Consider the following 21,969-nt stretch of genomic DNA (forward strand, 5'->3'; position numbering starts at 1 on the left):
AGGTAGATATGAGTATGTACATACATAAATGCCTAATGGAATTTCAATAAGAGATAAAAAAATTACATATACATAGGAAAGACTCTTCAAAATCAGATGGGATAAACAGCTCTCATGGCACTTAAAATCCTAATGTCTGGTCTAGTCTACGTTAGCCTGGAGACATCTGCATTTCTTTTCAGTTTCTTGTCAGCCTATCAAATACTCTCAAAAATAGAAGTTTCATTGAGGTTATTTAAAAATGTTATTTCTCTGTTGTTTATAGGACATAGTGTGTGTGAACAACACAATTCCCTCTTGATATACTTTCCAACTCCAAATTAAGTTTATGAAGTAAAAAGGTCTAGCAGATTATCAAATTGGGCTGCTTTGTGTGCCACAAATTTCCTCTGCTTTTCCTTCATCCAGAGGGAACACTTCTGCATCACAGTTTACATAAAACATTTTTGCAATCTGCTTTTATGCATCAAGCATGAAGTATAGATCATACTACAGCTCTGCTTCCAAGTACAGATATAAACTGTATAACTGCTCATTCTCCTATAATTGTACATTATAACAGTCTGTATGTATATCCACATGTAGAAGTACAGCTTTCTCATGTCTTCCACTTATTTCTGAGTTTGCCTGACACTTGCTAATTCTTGTATAAAGATAATCATGCAAGATAAACACAGAGCCCAAAGTAATAACTTTGTCTTTCATCAGGGTTTAAATTAGGCTCAACACTGTGTTGTCAAGAGTTACTCCTAATAGTTTAGAAGAAACCTGCCTTCCAACTTGCTGTAAGGACAGTATATTGGAGCTGGAGCAGAAGACAGGGTTTGAATTGGCTGCATTTGTCTATTTTTATGCAGAAAACCAAGACTACAAATATTACGCGAACCCTCAGTAGATCTGCTTTATCGTGAGACACACTGACTGGGGTATATTCCGAACACACACACACACACACACACACACGCGCACGCGCACGCGCGCACACTCTCTCTCTCTCTCTCTCTCTCTCTGTGAGTCTCTATACCCATCATATGCACATGAACATAAAAGTCTACTATTTGTCAGTTAAATTAAGAGATTACTGTTAAGCACATTCTAATACTTTCTTTAGAAGAGTGGCATTTTAGGTAGCACTGAGCAACTCTTCTCTTTCAGCACGTCAAAAAGCAAAATGCATTCCTTCAATTGTAACTGTTAACCAGCTAGTTTCAGCCCTTGAAAGCTGCAGTCTAATCATTTGGACTGCCTTAACCAAGAACAGACTCTGAAGAGGAGCTGACTTTTTCAGTATTTAACCCAACATATCACATACTTACATCTGGCATTTCTGTACAGTAGAAAAGGGTCCTGCAGCTGGAAATCGAGGTCTTTAGTAATAGGTTCTGTTCGATTTTCCATGCTCAGTCTGTTCATAATTGTGAAGCCATGCCTTGGAGAAGCCGATCTGAAAATTATCAATTAGCAATCACATGAAGTCAAGGAAAAAAAGAAATTACTAGAATTTCTTTGTTGTATAATTCTCCAAAATTGTTTTTTTATTTCTAAGAGATACCACAAAAATCTAATTTTGTTGCCAAGGAGATAACAATTGGCTCTTGCAGTGTTTTGTGCAATCCTTTTAATTATGTCGAAACCTTACATTATGTATGAGAAATAACAGAAGCACCATTGGTCTCACAATAGCTACAGAGAGTATGCCACATCTGTGATACTACCATTTGAGGTCCAATGGTTTAGTCACAGCATAATCATATCTGCATGTCCAGTTCTCACTTCAAGTTGTAAGGCCTACAACTTCTGAACAGGCAAGATGTTACAAAACACCACTTTGTCCCAGACCATCAGCACCACGTTATCCACCTACCACCATCTACCCTATTGTTTCTTGCTGGAGTAGAAAACAGCAATTAGAATGATTCAGTCATCGGCCAAAGCAAGTATATTTTTTAACAGTCAGGTTAACAATTGCAGATAGTAACAGTCATCCCAGATAGGATTTTCCATATCATCTAAAGCATAAAAACAGAAGTGAGGGTGGTGAGACACTGGAACAGGTTGCCCAGAGAAGCTGTGGATGCCCCATCGCTGAAAGTGTTCAAGGTCAGGCCGGATGGGGCTTTGAGCAACTTGATGTAGTGAAAGATGACCTTGCCTGCGGCAGGGGGGTTGGACTAGATGATCTTTAAAGGTCCCTTCCAACCCAAACCATTCTATGATTCTATGACTTATCCTCGTTCATGAGGGCTACACTTCAAGTAAGTTAGATAATTTTTATTTTATGTGAGCTGTTAAACCTATCATAATCCTGACAGGAGATACTACTTTCAAACCAAGTATGACAATAAAGGAAAAGATGATGGCTAAACATTTGGAAGAAGTGCCATCTCCAGTAACTGCTGGTGGGTGGATTTCTCTACGAAATCCAAAGCACAGGAACCTGCATTACAGGATTGGAGTCAACAGAAAATTAAACAAAAGTGGAACCCTTAACAAGGATTCTTGTTTGCAACAGTCAGCACTTCACTTAAAAAAACCCAAAGAAACAAAGAAACAGTCCACTTCCACTGGTGTTAACCCAGTTGGAAGTCTGATTTTTTTGACTGTTTCCCAGAATTCGCAAACATGAGATAGATGATAAATAAATCAGCTCAAGTAAAATGGTCATGTTACTTTACATTGTCACAACAGTAATGAGAAGCAACACAGGCAACACCAGCAGTCTCCAACCTACAGTCTGTTGGCAATGTTTTTTCCACCAGACTTTATGACTTTGTTCAAAGCCACAGGAAATTAAAGTTAAAACTGATGGGGAGGGCAATGTATGATGTTACTCACAGCTCACAACCTGTTCCATACTGTTGCGTATAGGGCAGCCAGGGTAGCAATCTCTGCTGTAAATGGAAACTTCCTCGACCAACAAAAAGAACAGTGAAAGATCACAGATGCTAGAAGTGCCAGGTTATATATTGTCAGTTTTGCAGTTTTAAAATCAACATACCAGAGAAATACCACTTCTGTTTTGGAGTACACAACTAGCAACCTCCACCTACTGCTAGCACAACTAAGGGCCAGTTCTTTCCTCCTGTAGTGATAATTATAACCGCATCTTATCTCCACTTACCTGAAAGCAGCTTAGAAAAATTACTGGTGATGATTTCCACTGCTGGACAAAAGAGCTCCAAAGATTAAAACCAGCATTCCCACTTCACACAAAACTCACAGTCTCTTGGGCCTCCCTGTCGCTTCACACATACACCTCTCGCCTTCTCAAAACAATCTCCTGCTTTCTCAGTTTTCCTACCAGACCCTCATCAACGTAAACATTGAAGGAGAAAGCTTCTGGTTTGGTGCCCCATCCCAGCAGCTACCGCAAGATCTGCTTACTGTATTATTTTCTGCTTTTAACAATAGTCACAGGGAAATGCTGGGGCACTAACTTGGAAACCCAAATGTAGGGCAGGCTTCACAACAGATCTAAGATACATGCTAGAATAAATGATGTAACCAATGCTCTGAAAAGCCACAGCCAGAGCTGCTGCTAAATGAAAGCATTAAAAACATCAAAAATGTTGGATGAAATATGCATGAAAAATGAATAATCAGACACAAGTAGTATGAAAGTTCCTTAAGTAGGGAACACAATGCTTCTTAAGTTCTACCATTCCCTTAGTTTAAGGAATACCATTATTTATTTCACTATTTGTTTTTTGTTCAGACACCTTTTAAACTGCAAATGCTACACCTTACTTAGAACAACATTAATATATTTCTATGGTTTACCCATATTAAGATTTAAATCACATTTGGAAGTCTTATCCAAATATGAGGTGATGTCTCTTTCCCAGTGTTTTCTTCCCTGCATTTGCCTCTGCCAATTTCATTTTCTTTCCACCCTTGAACAAGGAGAAGTATTTTACTTCATTCAGCCACGCTCCATCCCAGCTAGCTTTTCCACATCCACAGGTTTCACCTGCAGACATTAAAACATTATGTCCTCACCTTGTGTAAACAAACAGCGTTCCCTCCACGTCAGTCTTCTCCTGAAGGAAAGTTCAGAAAGTTGAAATCAGGGCAGCATTTTGCTAGCCATCAATGAACCCCCCCTTTATCTCTGTTTTACCAATACCATCAGTTACACCTCTCTCACCTAAGCCATGAAAAAATAACTAAACCCAACTTCATCAGCTGGTGGTGAGAGAGCTAGCATAGGTCACGGTGCAGCTGACCCAAGTTTTATGACAAGATATGAAAAGGCTTAAGGCTCGACACTATGAGACTAAACACTGCATTGGATTAACTCTCCACTAGGCCCAAGGGCAACCCACAGGCCAGATCCAGGGAGAGGATTTTCCAAACGGCACCTGCCCTCAGGGGCAACGCTTGGGACAGGTAAGGGGGAAACCACACAAAAGGCAGATTGCACAGGTTCTTCAAACACAGGCCCTAAACCCCACCGTTATAACAAACCGAGAACACCCACAAATAGCTGGAATGTTAAATTACCACAATAATTACCAGAATATTCCCCAAGGTAATTGTTTTTTTTAAAAATCTTAAATAATCTCCTTTTTACTATTTGTAACTCCAACACTCCCTTGTACGTATTTTAGTTCCATTATAGATGTTCAGATATCAGAGGAGCTCCTGAGGCCCACTCCCTAGCTTAAACCCCAGTCTCCTACAGCCCTGCCCCGCAGGATGAAACTTTTACAGCCCTGTAAGCCTTTCCAAACCCACTTCAAAGGCACCACGGGGCTTCTCACACTCCCCAGAGAGCCTGAGCCAGGCACAACCCCTCACCCAGCTTGGTGAGGGCAGGGAGCACCCCAGGACACAAAGCCAGGCCAAGGCAGCATCTCAGCAGAACCCTCACACCTCAGCCATTGCAGCACTTACCCTTACCCCTTACCCCTTACCCCTTACCCCTTACCCCTTACCCCTTACCCCTACCCCTACCCTTACCCCCCCGCACACAGGGGAGGGGCGTGGCCTACTTGCCGCCCGCCCCCTGCCGCGACGCCCCGCCCCCGCGACGTGGGCGGGGCCGCTTCTCGCCCCGCCCCGCCTCTCCCGGCGGAGGGGGCGGAGGGGGCGGGGGGGGGGCGGTCTCACGTACCCACTCGTTGGCGCGGTGCCCGAAGGTGTAGAGCGCCACCTGGCTGGCCACGTCCACGATGCTGCTGATGTAGGGGTCGTGCTGCTGCAGCGCCGCCAGGCTGATGTCCAGCCCCTTGCCCAGCAGGGCGGCCCCGGCCACCGCCGCCGCCATTTTGCCTCCGACAACAACACAGAGTTCCTAGTAGGCGCAACTAATCCAACGCCGAGAGGAAGGGTGGCGGCTCCCACCCCCGCCCGCCCAGTCGGAACGAGAACGGGCGGGAGAGTCGGAGCCCAGCCGCCGCAATCGAGCGCCGAGCGCCGCCGGCTCGGGATTGTTGCCGTTGGTGACGGGGCAAGCTGAGGGGCGGCCTGGCGCGTCCCGCCCGGGCCGCGGTGAGACGGGAAGGGCCAGCTGGCAGCGCGGCGCCTCCTCCGGCAGCGACGCGCCTGTGCCGCCTGGGTTTCCCGCGGTGCTGGCACTCTTCGTTCTCAGGCCTCTCCCTGCCACTGGGGAGGTCACTGACTGGCTTCCTTTCCAGAGTGGCAGCTGCGCGCCCGAGGAACATGGTTCCCGCGGCTGCAGGCCTGAGAGAACCCGCCAAACTCGGCGGGACGTGCCACCAGGGCGCGGGCACTTGCCGTGCCGAGCAGGGAGGCCTGCGCCCTCGCCACATGCCCATTAGCCTAAGTGGGAGAAGGTGTGGTGTGCCCCACAGTGTGCAGAGCCTCAGGAGAGCAGGAAGCCACACGCCAAGGTGGAGCTGAAGCAACGTAGGCTCAGCCTGACGTGCACGGGAGCATTCAGGCATACTGGTGCGCCTGCGGAGAGATTGTACATGTGAGACTGCACAAAGTTAGCACGTGAATCTGTCAGCACACGTATCTGTAAGGATGTGTGTGCTTCCCGTGTGCTCACTCGTGTGCACCAATGCAATGCACACACAGCACTTGAACAGGAGGAGAAGTTTGTTCAAATTGATGAATATACACAGTCTGTAGCATACATACAGTCTGTAGCTAGCATACACTCATACACTTCTGCATAGAACTTAAGGGAAAAAGAGCACAAGTGCAAACTAAGCCATCTTACAACCCTTGTTTGTGTGTATATATATATATACACACACACATACATGTGACAAGCAGCTGAAAGAGAAACAAGCATACTATGATATGGAGATATACAAACAGCGGAGGAACAGATGGACAAGACCATGAATTTAGTTACCATATTTTCCTGTCAGACACACATATTTATTATTAATCTATTGATATCAACAGTTTACAGCAAATACATGAGCTTTATGTGGCATGCAGATAAACTCAATACATACTTATTTAAAAGATTTGCTTAACTGTCCAGCCTGAAGCCCCTGCAGGAGCAAATTTTTTTTACTTCATCACCTCAGACCGACGTAGCAATTTTGGAAGGAGTTACCACCTTCTGTATACTAAAGCAGTAGGACAATATATTTCCTTCCAGAGAATGGGATACCCTGGAAGAACTAAAGGCAAAGGTAATGAATGCTATCTTATTGGTTTGCAATATCACCAACACAACATTTTTGAAAGGGCAGTAGCTGGACAGGGCAGTAGCTGGACATAGGGGATGAAGACTGACATTTTGTTTTCTTCCCTCCTTTTCACTCTAGCATCTCTCTGAGAGCGAATGGGCAAGCCCAGATGAAAAAACTTCCATAGTGTGAAGTAGGGATAGGAGAGAACTGAAAGACAGCAAGCTGGGAATTGATGGTATTAAATGTAGGGACAGTGAGTCTCCTGAGTGGAGTTAGGAATGGGCATGCTCTCAGAAAGGACAGGAAGAGAGACTGTTCTTTGGGACTCAGGAGAGAATATGTAAGTTTTGTTGTAGCCCAGAAGGCCACTAAAAATTGCATTCCTAAGAATAAGAACCTACAGCTTGCTCTGCAAGCATATAGTGGGAGAGGAAACCTCTATATGTACCCTTTTATTGTAATCCATCTCACTTTTGGTTCCTCTTTTTCTGAAGCCACCTTGTTTCAGTTGGGGCTGTAATGAAACACGAATTCAGAGTTTAGAAGTTTTTAAGTGGTTTTGATATACTCATGGTAGGAAAATGGCTCTAAGCAGTTCCATTACAAAGCTCCGGCTGACTTACAGATCCTGTAACAGCAAGGAAGATATACGGGCTCGTGGTGGACAATGGAAACTGCTGTCCTTGGTCTGGAAATTACCAGAGTAGAATGGCAAAAAAAGAAAAAATAGTAAGTAGGAAAGATAAGTCATATTGCTCCAATAGTGAACAGATGCACAATCATTTCTTTTTGCTGATTAGATAGTCCTCAATTCCCAGTTCCCAGGCACACCTAACCACATTCCTCCTCATGTGCTGGAATTTCTCATTACCATCTCATCTGCAATTCTTTGACAATTCTCCTGCTTACAAAAAGTCCCAACTTGTCACCAAGGCAGAGGAGAGTCAAACTCTTGGAGTCCCACTCCTGGAGTTTCCCTTTCCAGATGCCTTTGCTCCCTCCAACAATAATACTTACAAAAAAGGTGTCCTTTTTTTTTTTTTTTGGTGGTGGTGGAGAGGGGGTATTGCAAAGTCCTGTAAAGAAGAATGTGGTATGTGGTATAGAAACCATATTTCAAAGGCTATTCATTTGAACAGAAAATAGTTACTCATAACTGTTACCTGGTAGGAGAAAGCAGTCTACAGAATTTAGAAGATGTACTGCAGCCCTGTCCCAACTGAAAAAAATGTTTGAAGCAGAAATAAGGTGTCTTTCAACTTTTACAACTTGCCCTCTTTCTGTTGTTGCCCCTTTTGTCAGGCCAAGTAGTAACCAATACTTGAAGCCTTGCACATTTGTTGTATTAGAGAGACAGACTGACTGGCTCAATTGTGTCTCCTGTGCCCTTCTCTTGACGTACAAAGATTGTTGAGTGTCCTGTTTCCTTGAGCTCTATGGAAGAAAACCCAACTGTGAGGTTAAATATCTTGAAGCAGGCCTGTCAAAAATTTTGCCTGTCCGTTTTCGGCGCTCTGTTTGTGGATGCTTCTTTAGAACTACCTCCCTCCTGGACTACTGCATCCCTTTCTAACATAGTTGGACAGACGGTTCCCTAGCCCTGTGTTTTGAGTCAGTGAACCTGTTGAGCTTCTGATCAGGCCTTTTTATATTTTCTGTTGCACTGTGAGGTAGCTTCTGCTGGTTCCAGCTGTTCCGCTGTATAAGTGGGATGTAATTGCTCCTTCCATTTAGCCTGGAGTAAAGGTACTTAATAAAGCCATTAGTGCTGCCCTGCTTTATGGGATCACTTGACAGTAGACTAAAAATTTTCCAGTGAAACAAGATCTTGTCAAGAAGAGAAACACTGTGAATTCTCACTGCATCTAAAAAGTTAAGGACGTTTTAGCAAAAATGTCACAGCTTAAAAAGGTTGATTCTTTAAACTGCAGTTATTTGCTTACAGTCAGTAATCCAGCAGTCCATAATAACTATCAAATTGAGTTAGAATGATTTTGCTGTAATTTGTTTATGAAACAAAGTAATTTTCTAGCTTTCAAAATGTCATAATTTCATGAAGTATACGATTAGAATGTCACATTTTTGTCTTCCACTCACCTGGATACTATTCTGTTAAAAAACCCCACACCTATGCTTTTGACATGGTATGAAAGGATTTTGTGCAGGTAATATCCAGACTGATTTAAGGCAATATCCACACAGCATGATGTTCTTAAGGTCTCCATTAATAATAAACATTAAGATGGTTAGGCCAAACCTTTTCACAAGGATTGTTCAAACAAATATGAAGCCTTTGCTTCACATTCAAGAATCTATGGCACTTGTAAAGACTAAGCCGTGCCTCCTACAGCAAATTATTGACACTGAGGATATGATTTTATGTGAATATATTTGGTAGCACTGCTGGGCATACACAACCCCTGTCCCAGGTCCCAGCCATTCAGTCCTGCCATGCTGGCACCTTGGTACTGTACTGGCATAAGTGCATATGTGGCCACAGTGTGAACCAGTCAGATGGGGGAAATGAACTGATTGAAAAACAAGTGTTCATACTGCTGCTGATATCACAGCTTCGGCTCGTGGCTTTCTTACCTGTTCAGATTCAGTCCTTTCTCTGAGCAGCCATTTTATTAATAAACAGCAGGAATCACTTGAGAAAATGTAGTGTTGAGCACCTCATTTGCTTCACTTCCTCATCTCCAGCCCCTTTGGAGTTGTTACTGCATGGTAGTTGCCTTTTCCTTTTTATTCCTTCCCCAAGGCTGCCATCATTTTCTTCACACTCTGGTGGCACCACTGCTGCCCCTGCTAGCAGAAAGGGTGCTGAGGCAGTATTAATAAGCTCCTCTTACCCCATCCAGGGCCACTTGAATACCTTTCCTGGTGCTTTCCAGCATGCCGTCTTCCTGGGGAATAGTGGATTGCTCTTGTGGAGCTAGGATGATCCCACAAGGCTTGGCTACCCATGCTCCACATATTTCTGGGGATGTGCTCTAAACTCTGCAACATGGTACCTCTCACCACTTGGGAACCAGTGCCCCTGTGATTTGTGCTGGAGGCTAGCTGCATCCCTCCCCAGACCATTGAAATGTATGGTCTTTTCAGCCCACATATATTACAGGCTCTCAGTGGCAAGCTTTAGAGTGCTTTCCTCATGTTCAAAAGTTGAAATTGTTGGTTGTACTGTTGGACCACTTCCTAACTCCAGTCCTAATGGTTAAAGCAATTTTAGGGTTTTTTTTTTTTAGTAATTTATTACTTGCTAAAGGTTCCTTAATGAGTATAGGGTCAGACTATATAGTTTCATCTGGTGCAGTTACTAAAAAAACCTCTCTCTGCGCTAAAACTAAATCTGTTTACTTTTATTCCAACTCAAAACAACTTTCCCCCCTGCCCCCAATAAACCCCAGTGCATTAATTTATTAACATGCATGTGTGTGTGTCTGTAGTGTTGCTCCCTGGTGAAGTTTATGAGACCGTTTTAAGATTTTCTGCAAATGTTAGTCCACGCAAGGATGGGATAGTATACTTTGGCATTGTTTGTTTTGAAATTCTGATATTATACATACTGTGTATGAAATAATTAACTATAACTTACTATGATTTTCAGTTGAATGTTGTTTTTTTCCTGCATGTAAGAGCCTGGGTTTTTACCAAAAGACTGTTTCTTTCTTTGACTTCTATTTTGCTAAGTGATTCTGGTAGTAAGTAACTCTACACTTTTTCTTTTGCTGTACGTTTATTTGCAAGATATTGAGCTTTACCTTTTTTATAGGCCCAGCTTCTGCCAGTGACCTAGGTGGAGGAGAACTAAAGGAAAGTTCCCTACTATCATTAATTGAACTACAGTTTTTTCTTTCTAACTTCCTATGTAGATATTCTTCTTCTGGAATGAAGAATTCTTTTTTATTTAGCTTTAATCACTTTTCAGAGGGTATAATCTGAGCTGAAAAAAAGATTTAATACAAGGAAAAGACTCTTTCAGGAGGAGGAAGGGAGAGGCTGTACCAATATAATTGCATTGAATTATAGTGTTGTACAAAAAGAAAATTGTCTTTCTTGTGTACATTTAATCAGTAAAATCAGTAAAAAATGTGATTTTTATCAGTGTGATTTTCAGTGTTTTAAGTGACTATATGATTTCAGTGTCTTATCTTTCAGTAAAGCAGAAATGAGAAAATGATAAACCTAAAAAAGATTTTTGTGTGTGGAGTATTTATTCCCAGTTATTCTAGCTGATACAATAAAAGATGTTACCTTTACTCAAAAACTTTGCCTGACTTCTGTAACTATACAATTGTGAGTACGATTCTGTCAGATCTCTTAATAAAATTCTAGATTACATCCTCCAGTCTCTCCCTAATGCTGATAATGTTCTAAACATACATTGTTGATTTTCCTGCTATAACAAAAAAAAATAGTGTCAAAACTTGTTGGGTTTTTTCACCTTCTTTATTTATTTAATGTAGCAGAAATCACTGACTTCCTTCAGTATTATTTCTCTTAAGGTTTAACTTTACGTGTTCCTTTACTTTCACCCCATACTTCTTTAATTACAGTTAAAAAAATTGACACTGGATTTTATTATGAGAAGGCAACCATGATGGCCCAGTATTTGAGTTCTTCAGTAATTTTGTTACCACAACTGTATGTGCTTATAATCAATAAAATATTGTTGATAGCCATTATCTTATTGCTATCCTGATAAACTGCCATAAACTGTTTTGATCCATCAGCTTCATTCTTTACACAGTTGATTGGATAGACAAATGACCAAAATACTGATGAAGATAGGGCATTCCTGCTATTTCCCATAGGTTAATAAGATATAATAGTAATTATATCTTACCTAAGATAATACCTTTCCAACCACATCTTTCTCGTAATCACCATTTAATTTGGCAGAATGAAACACCTGTAGCTCTAAAAGAGCTATTTTCCAACTAGTTACAGAGAAGATGGCCTCATTTAATTAATTCCTAATATGAAAATTTCCATGAGATAATTACATCAAGTCAGGACCTCATTTTTACACCTCACCTGGCATAGGAGCTCTTGCCATATTAAGGAAATGGAGTCATCACAAAGATGTGCTACTGTTGCTGCTGCAAAGAAGCTGGTAGCAAAGCTGGAGGAGTACTTGGGCTGAGTCTGGTCAGGGCGCTGGGATGGGATATATAGGGAGATGTGCCTGTGGTGCCAAAGTATCTTTTTATGAAAATAAGTTCTGTAGATTCCAATCAGCTTTTCTTTGAGTTAATTGATGAGGTGAGGAGAAGCTCTGAATAACTGTTATACCTCTAGCTGTTACAGTGTTACGTTATGAAGAGAATTTGCATTTATTGCCTTGTCAGCTGACGGAAGTATCTTCCTGGGTTTTGCTGGGGGTTTTTTTGTTGTTGTTGTTTGGTTGTTTTTTTCTTTTTTTAATGAAGAATGTTCATGTTTATTAAAGACTGATAAAGGATTTCAAAGCTTTAGACATAGCATAAGTGAATGAAGTTAGATTATTTTAACAATACCGAATTCTAGAGAGCTACAACAGATAAGTGATGACATAAGGAGGGATCCTTAAAGTTAAAATAACCAAGCAAGTAAAGTGGGGTTTCTGCCTCAAATATTCCCCCAATCTTTTTGTATTTTTGCTCATGAAAATTGCTATGGGGAAATTCTTGTGATGCTAATGGCTATTTTATATCTGTTCCTGCAGGTGGTAAGAGCTTGTGAAGGTTCTCACGAAGGTATCTTATGTAGTTAAAGTTAGGCTTAAAAGCTATTGTACATGTCTTAATGCAAGATCACCTAACTTATAATAGTATGATCTTTACGTTTTGGCATAATGCTTTGGGTGATCATTTTTATTTGGCTAGCAAATATCAATGAAATATTTGTTTTAAAGTAAACTTCCTTTCAAACTGAAAATTGACTTTTTTCTTTCCTTATGCAGCATGGTTGCAATAAGGATCCACAATTACCTCTATGTTTTAAATGCAATTACTTGCTTCTTCCTGAAATTTAAGAATGTTTCATTTTTATTTTATTTCTTCATTTTGTTTATTATTTGTGTTGCTCTAGGTCTTATGGGTATGGGAAGGAAGGCCTGGGTAGAAAAAGGAGCTCAGGTTTGTGTAACGGCACCAGAAGATAAAACTTGTAACATTTGAAGTGTTGCCCTTGGAAATAATGAATGCAATCTATCCCTGTTTTTTAGGAGGGATGGATTTGGGTAAAGGCCCCTTCCAGCAGGCAACCAATAGAAGATTTAAGCACTTTGAATGAGATTTTTGAAATGGAAACTAAAGGTATTAGCACCACAAACCTCCAGGGGGTATCTGAGTCTGGGTTTATTATACTTGTGTGAATTTGTTTCCGCTGGTGAATTCTGAGAGCTGTGAAGGCGTTTGGCAGTCCCTCTCCTCCAATCTGATTTTGTCATTTTCTGGTGATGCTGTGCTGTGTCTTCTGTCAGATTAAATTTACAGGCATATTACCTTGCTTGACAGAAACATGAACTACATGGATTTTTCAAAGAAAAAATTCCACAAGCAGTAGCAAGCCGAGGTTTCTTTCTTCCTCTTATTTTTCCTGCCGGTTTGCCCAAATCTGTTAATTTTATTATCATCCTAAAATAATCTTATAAATATAATCTTCAGCTGGACTTGCTTTGTGATCTACAGTGAAATTGCTATGTCATTTAAGCAGTAGTAAACCTAACAAGACCATGTAAAACTAAAACAGGTACAGAACACTTTTGTTAGGTGCTTCTGTTATTTACTCTTGACTTACTAATCAGCTTTCTGAAACAGTGTTACATGGCTTCTGAGGGAGTTCAGTTATTAGCAGATTACATAATACAATGTATTTCATGGTACTCTCAGAATCACAGAATGGTTGAGGTTGGAAGGGACCTCTGGAGGTCTTGTTGCCCAACCCCTTCAAGCAGTGCCACCTAGAGCAAGTTGCCCAGGACCTCCAGTACTCCAACGAGGGAGATACTGCAACCTCCTTTGCAACCTCCTTGGGCAGCCTGTGCCAGTGCTTGGTCACTGTCACAGTAAAAAAAAAAAAAAAGTGTTTCCTGATATTCAGTGGGAACCTCCTGCTCCTGTTTCAGTTTGTGCCCATTACCTCTTGTCCTGTCAGTGGGCACCACTGAAAAGAGCCTGGCTCTATCTTCTTAGCACCCTCCCTTCAGGTATATATATATATATATATAGATAAGATCCTCGTGAGCCTCCCCAGGTGCAGGATTTTACACTTCCCCTTGTTGAACTTCATGAGGTTCCTGTTGACTCATTTCTCCAGCCTGTCAAGGTTGCTCTGGATGGCAGCATGACTCTGGTGTATCAGCCACACCTCCTGGTTTGTGTCATTTGAAAACTTGCTGAGGATGCACTCTGTTAAACAGGAGTTTAACATCTTAAACAACTCCTTTAGTCCTGATTGTAATCAATATGATTTTCTTCCCCCCTTTCTGATGCAACAGCCAGCATGTTTGGTTTAACCTGTGAATCAAAAAGAAAAGGCGAGGCAGTGAGAGGGGAGAGAAAATGCATGAGACAACTTGGTAGATTGTATTATAAAGGAGAGATAAGGATTGGAAGAAAACTAGTGATAGTATTGTGTTATTGTTGATATAATACATGAGCACACAGACTGAGGAAGCAGGGTGCACGTGGAGTCACAGTTGATGAGACGAGGGGACAGAAGAACCAGGAAGAATGAAATGGAGTACCGGAGGCAGAGCTGAGGTGGGACAAGGCATGCCATGGTGGAGTGGAAGGCAGGATTAGCACAGGGGCAAAACTGAAGGAGACTTGTGGCCAGAATGAGACACCTGCTAGGAATAAAATGAAATGGAAGGAACAGAGTTGTGTAGATCTTGGGGCAGAAAAACTCAGGTAGATTTTATAACTGGAAGTAGAATAAGAGGAGTGTTTTGAGGTTTTGATGGAATGAAATGCTGAGCACAAGGATGGGCAAACAGTGTGCCATCATTACTGGAAACTGCCCTTCTGCCACAACCATTTTTTTAGGTCACTTTAATCACTGCTTGTGACATGACCTAGTTGGAAGTGGTTGCTGTTACAGAACAGAATGTATGGAGAGTCTCTCCTCACGCAGTACTGGGCAATTAGGAACCAGATACAGCATCACGTGCATTTTCTGTCTCTTTGCCTCTAAGTGGTTTCTGAGGGATACAGAACAACAGGTGTTTTCTCTGCCTGCTTGAGGAAGAAAGGGACATAGACTTAAGAGTTGTAGGAGAAGTTGGCTGACCATCAAGAGAAATGTTGTAATGATTGAGGAAGCATTTATGAAAGGATAAAGCCTGCTAGAAAGCTTCTCTGTTTTCCCTACTATTTGGCAACAGTTGCTACAAGATGTAAAAGCCCCCTGTACATTTCCAAGAGAGATTATACAGTCTAACATTTTCAAGTGTCTTAGTGTCATTAATTCCAATTGATAAATAGCAGTTACATTTTATCCTAAAAGTAACTATATGTCAACAGAGACTGCTGTTTGAAATGTGGTTTAGGATATAGAGGAAAGAAAAGGTGTAGGGTACTATTTTTAACATTTCATCTTGGATATTGCTGTTTGGACAAATGACATAAACCAAGCTGTTTTGTCTGAGCTTTTGGTAGTATATGTACGTATGTTTGTACACAGAACAAACAGACCTAAAAGGGGAGAGAGCCTCATTTTATTTGTCACTAAAAATTTCAAGCAATGAAATGATGTAAAGCTTTTCTGAAGTTTGATTTCCTCTAGCATTTGGTTATCTGCATTAACTCCATCAATGATGACTCCATTTTCATTCAGTGTAAGGGAATAAGATGGCTTGGCTTATGGGTTTGTCCTTTCACATGGCAAATCCATCTTGCTATGCTAGGAGAGAATTATAACCATGTTAAGTTTGCAGTTTCATTGATTCTCAGGTGTCCTACAGTACTGAGGAATATGATCTTTGTTCTGTGAATGAGAATACTCTACTTAAACTGCCGCAGTAACAGAAAAAAAAATTATCCCAAATTTGCCTTTCCCATAAGTCCACATCTCTACAATTTGGCTACAAAACCTTATGGGAGACTGTCAAAGGCCTTGCTAAAGTCAAGGTAAGTGACACACGTTACTCTCCCCTTGTCCACAGACCCAGGCATCTCACAATAGAAGGTAGTCAGGTTGGTGTGTCATGGTTTGCCTTTGGTAAATCCAGTCTGGCTGTTCCTTTTTGTCCTCATGTGCTTGAATATTGCTTCTGGGATGACTTACTCCATAATCTTCCCAGGAATTGAAGTTAGGTTGACTGCGCTAGAGTTCCCTGGGTCCTCCTTCTTGGAGATGGATGTGATATTTATCTTTCCAGTCATCAGAAACCTCCCCTGATAGTCATGACCTTTCAAAAATGAGAAAGTGACCTTGCAGTGATATTGGTCACCTCTCTCCACACCCTCAGATACAGTTCATGTCATTTTAAGGATCTGTGTATGTCGAACTGGCTGAAGTGCTCCACTCCCACAGACTGCCACTGGGCTCAGAGACCTGGAAGGCCTAAAGACAAACCTTACTAGAAAGAAAAAACCCTAACAAAAACATAAGGCAAAACAGGCATTGAGTACCTAAGCCTTATCCATGTCCTTTGTCACTAGTTTCCCTGCCAGACTGGGCTGTGGGTCCACATTCTTCTCAGCCTTCCTTTTTGCTGCCTATGTGCTTACAGAAGCCCTTCTTGCCTTTCATATGTCTCACTATTTTCAACTCCTGTGAGCTTTGGCTTTCCTGACTCCATCCCTGCATTCGTGGGCCATGTGTCTGTATTCCTCTTGGGTACCCTGTTGCTGTTTCCACCCTCTGCATACTTCCTTTTTTGCATTTGAGCTCAGATGGGAGTTCCCTGTTCATCCATGCTTGCTTTCTCCCATGCTTGCTTTCTCCCATGCTTGCTTTCTCCCATGCTTGCTTCACTACTGCCTATCAGAATGGCCTGTTCCTGTGAGCTGAAAAGGGGGTCCAAGAGGACCAACCACCTGTCCTGGGCCACTTTGCCCTGCAGGGCAGTCTTCTGTGGGATCCCACACAGCACATTCCTAAACAAGCTGAAATATATCCTGAATTCCAGAGTTGTGATTCCAGTATTTCCCTTGCTCACTTCTTTCAGGATGTTGAACTGCAGAATATCATGTTTGCTGCAGCCTAGGCTGCCCTTGACCTTCACATTGCCTAGCTCTTCATCCTTTTTCATGAGTTAACAGGTTGAATACTTCTCCCAGTCATCTCATTGATAATCTGCATCAAGAAATTGTCATCAACATCTTAACATGATTATTCATGAGAAGGATTTGATTTCATGAAATGTCTAGTTCAAAATTACAGACTAAAGAAGTTTGAATAAGTTTCCAAAACTACTGAGTAATTATCCAGACAGAGCTGTTTAAAGCTCTCCCACTCCTTATATTAATAGGAGCCACAATATTCCCATGCTGACTATGAGGGGAAAAATCAATATCAGCAAACGTACATTCATATTGATTTATCTTCCCTTTTGGTTTTCTAATTTAGTAAAGGCTACTAATGCAACATTACATAAAGATTCTCAGGAGAGTAAAAGGGCTAATATGATCAGGTATCACTGTTTGTTCTGTGGAAGTAAACTGACTTTACTGTACATAGTCAACTGTTGAGTTGCCCAGGCCGGGAAGGCCAGCGCATACTTTTGAGCCATGTATCAGAGGGCATTATTCCAGGGAAGTGGACTAAAAGGAGCCATCACGATGACTTTTTGGGATGCAGGCCCAGCATGCTGTTAGGATATGCATGTTAGAGAGGGGGGGTCCAAGGAACCAAATACTAAGAAATTTTTTTCCACATGATATTCCAAGAAATGTTGTACATGTATTTGAATGTCCTATTGTTCACGCCTGTTCAGAGCAGTGGTAACCTTTGTCAAACTAGGTTAGAAAAGGGTTTTCTAGTCATGTGCAAGTTCTTACGCGAATATTTGATTTTTAAGATATTATTTCATGTGTTGTATGAGGAAAAAGGAATGCATTATGAAAATTATCAGTTTGCTTGACTTACTCATCCTAAACAACGTAAAGGGAAGCAAATGAGAGGGGGAAATGTTTTTATGATTTGAAAACTGAAGTTTATGACTGTCCCAAACACTAGAAAATCATCTTGCTGGAAAATGTCAACTATACACATACATGTTATAAACTTAGAGATTAAATTAGGACATGATATAGTGCAAGTTATTGTGTGTTTGAAAGGATATAAAGCTTCAGAAACAAAACTTACTAGTTTCACAAACCGTGTACACTTAACACAGCCATATCAATCTTGTGACACTATTTCTTGCACTGAATCTTAAATCTGAAGATATTTACCCTTATAATTGGAATATATACTCCTTGTTATGTTAAAAACATTAAAGTGCAACAAGTTGTAAAGGGAGAACAGCGTTATCTGTATTCTTACTGTACATCATCTATATGCACAGATTCATCATTGGAATTATTTCCTGCATTCCATATAGTTGGGGTTTTTTTCCCCCTTTTTGAGGACAGGACATTCATGAAGGTACTGTAAAAAAGTAGGACATTTCCTTGTCCTACTGAAGGACAAGGAAAACAGCAGATTACTGAAAAATAAGACTGGATAATTAGGTCATTGAAGGCCCAGGCTTCTAGAGGCATTTAGTATCCCAGAAGAACAGCGGATAATCTGCTGCTGCAGGATGATTGTAAAAGTTGAATTCTGTCTCCTAAATACCAAATTCCCAATTTTTTCAGCTTCTAATTAATTTGGCCATCAAGACATTCTACTAGAGATGTAAATGCAGGAACAGTCTTTGTCCCACTATATTTGATGGAAAACTCATTTTCATTAGTCACTTTCATTGGACCATCAACAAGTTCGTGCTTATGGAGAAGGATTACATTTTGGTCTGGAGTACAAAATGACAAGATGGCTATCCCCAAATGGCCATGACATAGTTTAAAAATAACTGTGTTCAGACTGCTCTTGCCCAGTTCTCCATCAGCAAAGACTGTGACTCCTGCCTGGAGCTACAGTAACACTAGTTTGGTTCGGTATAGAGATGTGTCTTTTTCCTAGGGGCAGAAATTTTGCTGTAGATATGACCTCTTTACTCAGTCCTTTGGTTCCAAAGGTAGAGAAGATAAATCAGTACCACAGCAGTAAGGTATTCCAGTGGTCCTGTCAGAAAGTAGTACTTGAACATAACTTAAATATTCTAAGACATAACTCCAATGGAAACACAATTACAAGGTTACTCAGCCAGGCTTAATTCTTGTTTCTTTTACATAGTCTTTTGGATATAATTCTCTTATTATGCATCTCCTGAAACACACACTTTCATCCACCCCCAAATTTAAATATATCTATTATTACTGCTCAGTTTATTAAAACAGCTGATACATTTCTATTCATAGCCCTTATTTTGCTGTTTGAAAAACAGGACTAACTGATAACAAGTGTAGGTGATCATACTGTTATGTCAGCTCTGGAGCGAAAACAGAGACTACGCCTGCAGAAGTTGTGGTAGCTATTCTCTCTGAGCAGAGGCGTGCTAGAGATCCAGGCATGGAATTCTAGTCTAGCTTCTGAGGTCAGTGACTCTTGTCGTCTGGGATGTTCCTGGCCCTATAGCTTCTTAGTTTTCCATACTGAGCATATGGAAGCCACAATTCTTTTATGGAACTTTAATTTGACAAGATTCAAGTCATGTACATGACAGAAGGCCTTGAAATCTGGGCAATTTTGCTTGTCAGATTGCAAGTCCTAGCTCTGAAGCATTTGTTACCCATTTTCATTGGGAATTTCTAGTATATGAATTTTTGAATATTGTAGGAAAAAGCACTTCTTACCCTTCTCTTAGAAATGACTGATTTTTTTATTTTGCAGAATAAATTCAACCTGCAACCTGAGAAATTTAAATCCAAACAGTTAAAATTTTGCTATCAAAAACGGAAAAGAATGTCTTGTGGTAGTGTTGCTTTGTACTTATGTTGTGTAAAAGAGGGTTATTTTTAAAAGAAAATCAGATTGTAGGGTGCCATTTAGTAACACCATAGTTCATGTGGACTAATATGGATTTTCAGTTCTTTCATTACAAGGTCTCAAATAACTTCACAAATATTATCTCAGTTAGATGCAGAAATAGAATATTAATCTTATTTTTAAGTAAAAATAAGCGGGGGGGAAAGGTTGCCATTCGTCAATATGAGTGAAGAGGCAAGATACCTTTGAGGTTAGAGATGAAATAATTTACCACATCCTTCCTGTAAACCTTTGAAACTGCAGCTCTTCCTTCTGAAAGGATCTTTAGGAAAAACTTAGTAGTTCCATCTTTGTTTAGGACTGCTGCATTATTCGCTGAAGTCAATGTGACTCTTTGACTTCAGTAAGTTTTGGATTAGATATCTTACTGTTGCTTGCACAGTCATAAAATCTTGTTTAGTGACAAGAATCTACAAAGTTTTTTACCCGCCATGTTCCTTTGTAGGTAATGCTCTGCATGTCCTGCCCAGGTGCCTGATCAGTGAATCAACAAGTACTTTAGATAGTTACTTCTGTCATTTTGGCCTGGTTAGTGGAAAATCATGAACACCTGTGACATCTTGTTGTCTAGAAAAGCACTTGTCAACACACAGACTAACTTGGAAATAATTCTGGATAGCTCCTAACAGAGGACTCTCTTGCTGCCCTTTCTTTAAACAAGGAGTCCATTGCCTGTAAGTTAAATGGACACTACCAAGCAAAAATTTGCACGGGGAAAATCTTTAATGTATTTTAGCCATAGGCCTGCCTCTTTTAGAAATAATTTTTAAAAGTCAACACTGATACTGTTTGTTTATCTTCTGCTTTTCATTCTTATTATAATGATCAGCATCATTCTTCGTTTGTAATCACTTCCACCTTTTGTTTCTTATGCACTATTCAGTAGTTCTCCATCTCATGTAGCTTGGTGAAGTTATTAACCTCTTTGTGACCAAGAATTTGCCCATATTAATGAAATACCTCTGAAGAGACCTAATACATCATCTGTCTGGACAGTTTTCTGCTAGTGATAAAATAATGAGAATTTTTTTTTCAAAAATATTTCCAGTATTCTGAAAGTTTGACAGTGGAAATATTGCCAGTATTGCATGTACATGATGCAGTTTCCCTCATTGAGATGTCAGTGAATTATTAGGGCCTGCGGGGACACTATTTTTCCCAAATCATCCTCAGGCTTCTTCAGGGGTTTTTAGGATGTATGTTACTTTCCTGAAAAATCTATTTTCTGATTATTAGTTTTCTAATCTGAGGAAGGGAGGCCTACTTGCATGTAGCTTTTCCCATCACCATTTATCCAAATGCCTGGGTGATATTAGCAAAATATATGAAACAGATAAGTAGTCAAAATTCAGTCTCAGAGAGTGAGATGAAGTGATGGATGGATGGGAAAAGTAATACAAAGAAATTGCCATGCACATTGCATCCTGTCATGAGTAAATCTGCCTGAAGATTAAGAGTGTTTGCAGCCTTGTGTTCTCCTAGATCTTTCATAACTTCCAAAGATCCATAAAACTTTTACTGCAAACCAAATCTTTTCCACCTGAGGTTAGCAAGAAGACCGGATGTCCTCATGTGAAATTTAGGCTTAGTTATAGAAAGCCACGTGCATGCCATGATCAGGTTGCATTCTTGTAACTGTGTCTCCCTGGTGCTCTCTTTCCCTGTGATATGTGGAGAACAGAATCTTTGAGGAGAGGAACACAGAGCATAGAGGAGAGAGAAAGATTTATTTGATTCACAGTGTTACAAGAGGCAAAAAATCTTGGGGTATACCTAGGCAGAGATATGACTAGAAGTTAGCAAGATGTCAAGTGTGTGTTTCCATTTCTGCAAGATTCGATAATAAATTACCCTGCACTTACAAATCTACTCTTCCCCCTGCTCCCACCCCCAGCTGGGAACACACTAGCTTCCACAGTGCCTCACAGATGGAGGGGAAAGACAGGAAGATGTCAGTACAAACATCCTTACTAACTGTATGTGGTGGCTGGGAAGTAAAGGGTGGAGGACATGACAGTTTGGCGAAGTCAAGATATGGCTTGAAAACGATATTTAAGAAGAAATTGTCTTTCTCTCTTTATGGTACTTTAAATGTGATCTGAACCCAGAAGCTAAATAGGGATAAGAATGAAAAACTAAGAAGAAAGTATGTGGAAGATGCAATGCATTATGATACCTTAAATAGTGCCAAGTACTGAAGAAACAAAAATAAAATATGTTGCGCATTATTTTTTCCTTCAATTTTTTTTTGGTGGGGGGAAAGAGG

The 21,969-nt window shown here is 40.7% G+C and overlaps 2 protein-coding genes across 5 annotated transcripts in view; one reads left to right on the top strand and one right to left on the bottom strand.

Moving 5' to 3' along the window:
- The window catches only part of DCP1B (decapping mRNA 1B), a 46,724-nt gene extending 41,455 nt beyond the window's left edge, over positions 1-5,269 (bottom strand). Inside the window, exons 1-3 of the mRNA XM_059816762.1 lie at positions 5,117-5,269; positions 4,000-4,040; positions 1,317-1,444 (exon numbers count right to left, since the gene is read on the bottom strand). Coding sequence (XP_059672745.1) covers positions 1,317-1,444; positions 4,000-4,040; positions 5,117-5,269 — 322 coding nt within the window. The remainder of the gene's footprint in view (positions 1-1,316; positions 1,445-3,999; positions 4,041-5,116) is intronic.
- The window catches only part of CACNA1C (calcium voltage-gated channel subunit alpha1 C), a 490,625-nt gene that overhangs the window by 8,644 nt on the left and 460,012 nt on the right, over positions 1-21,969 (top strand). The gene's annotated exons all lie outside the window — the stretch shown is intronic.

Source organism: Gavia stellata, chromosome 4 (genome assembly GCF_030936135.1).
Source record: "Gavia stellata isolate bGavSte3 chromosome 4, bGavSte3.hap2, whole genome shotgun sequence".
In the NCBI taxonomy this organism is placed as follows: domain Eukaryota; kingdom Metazoa; phylum Chordata; class Aves; order Gaviiformes; family Gaviidae; genus Gavia; species Gavia stellata.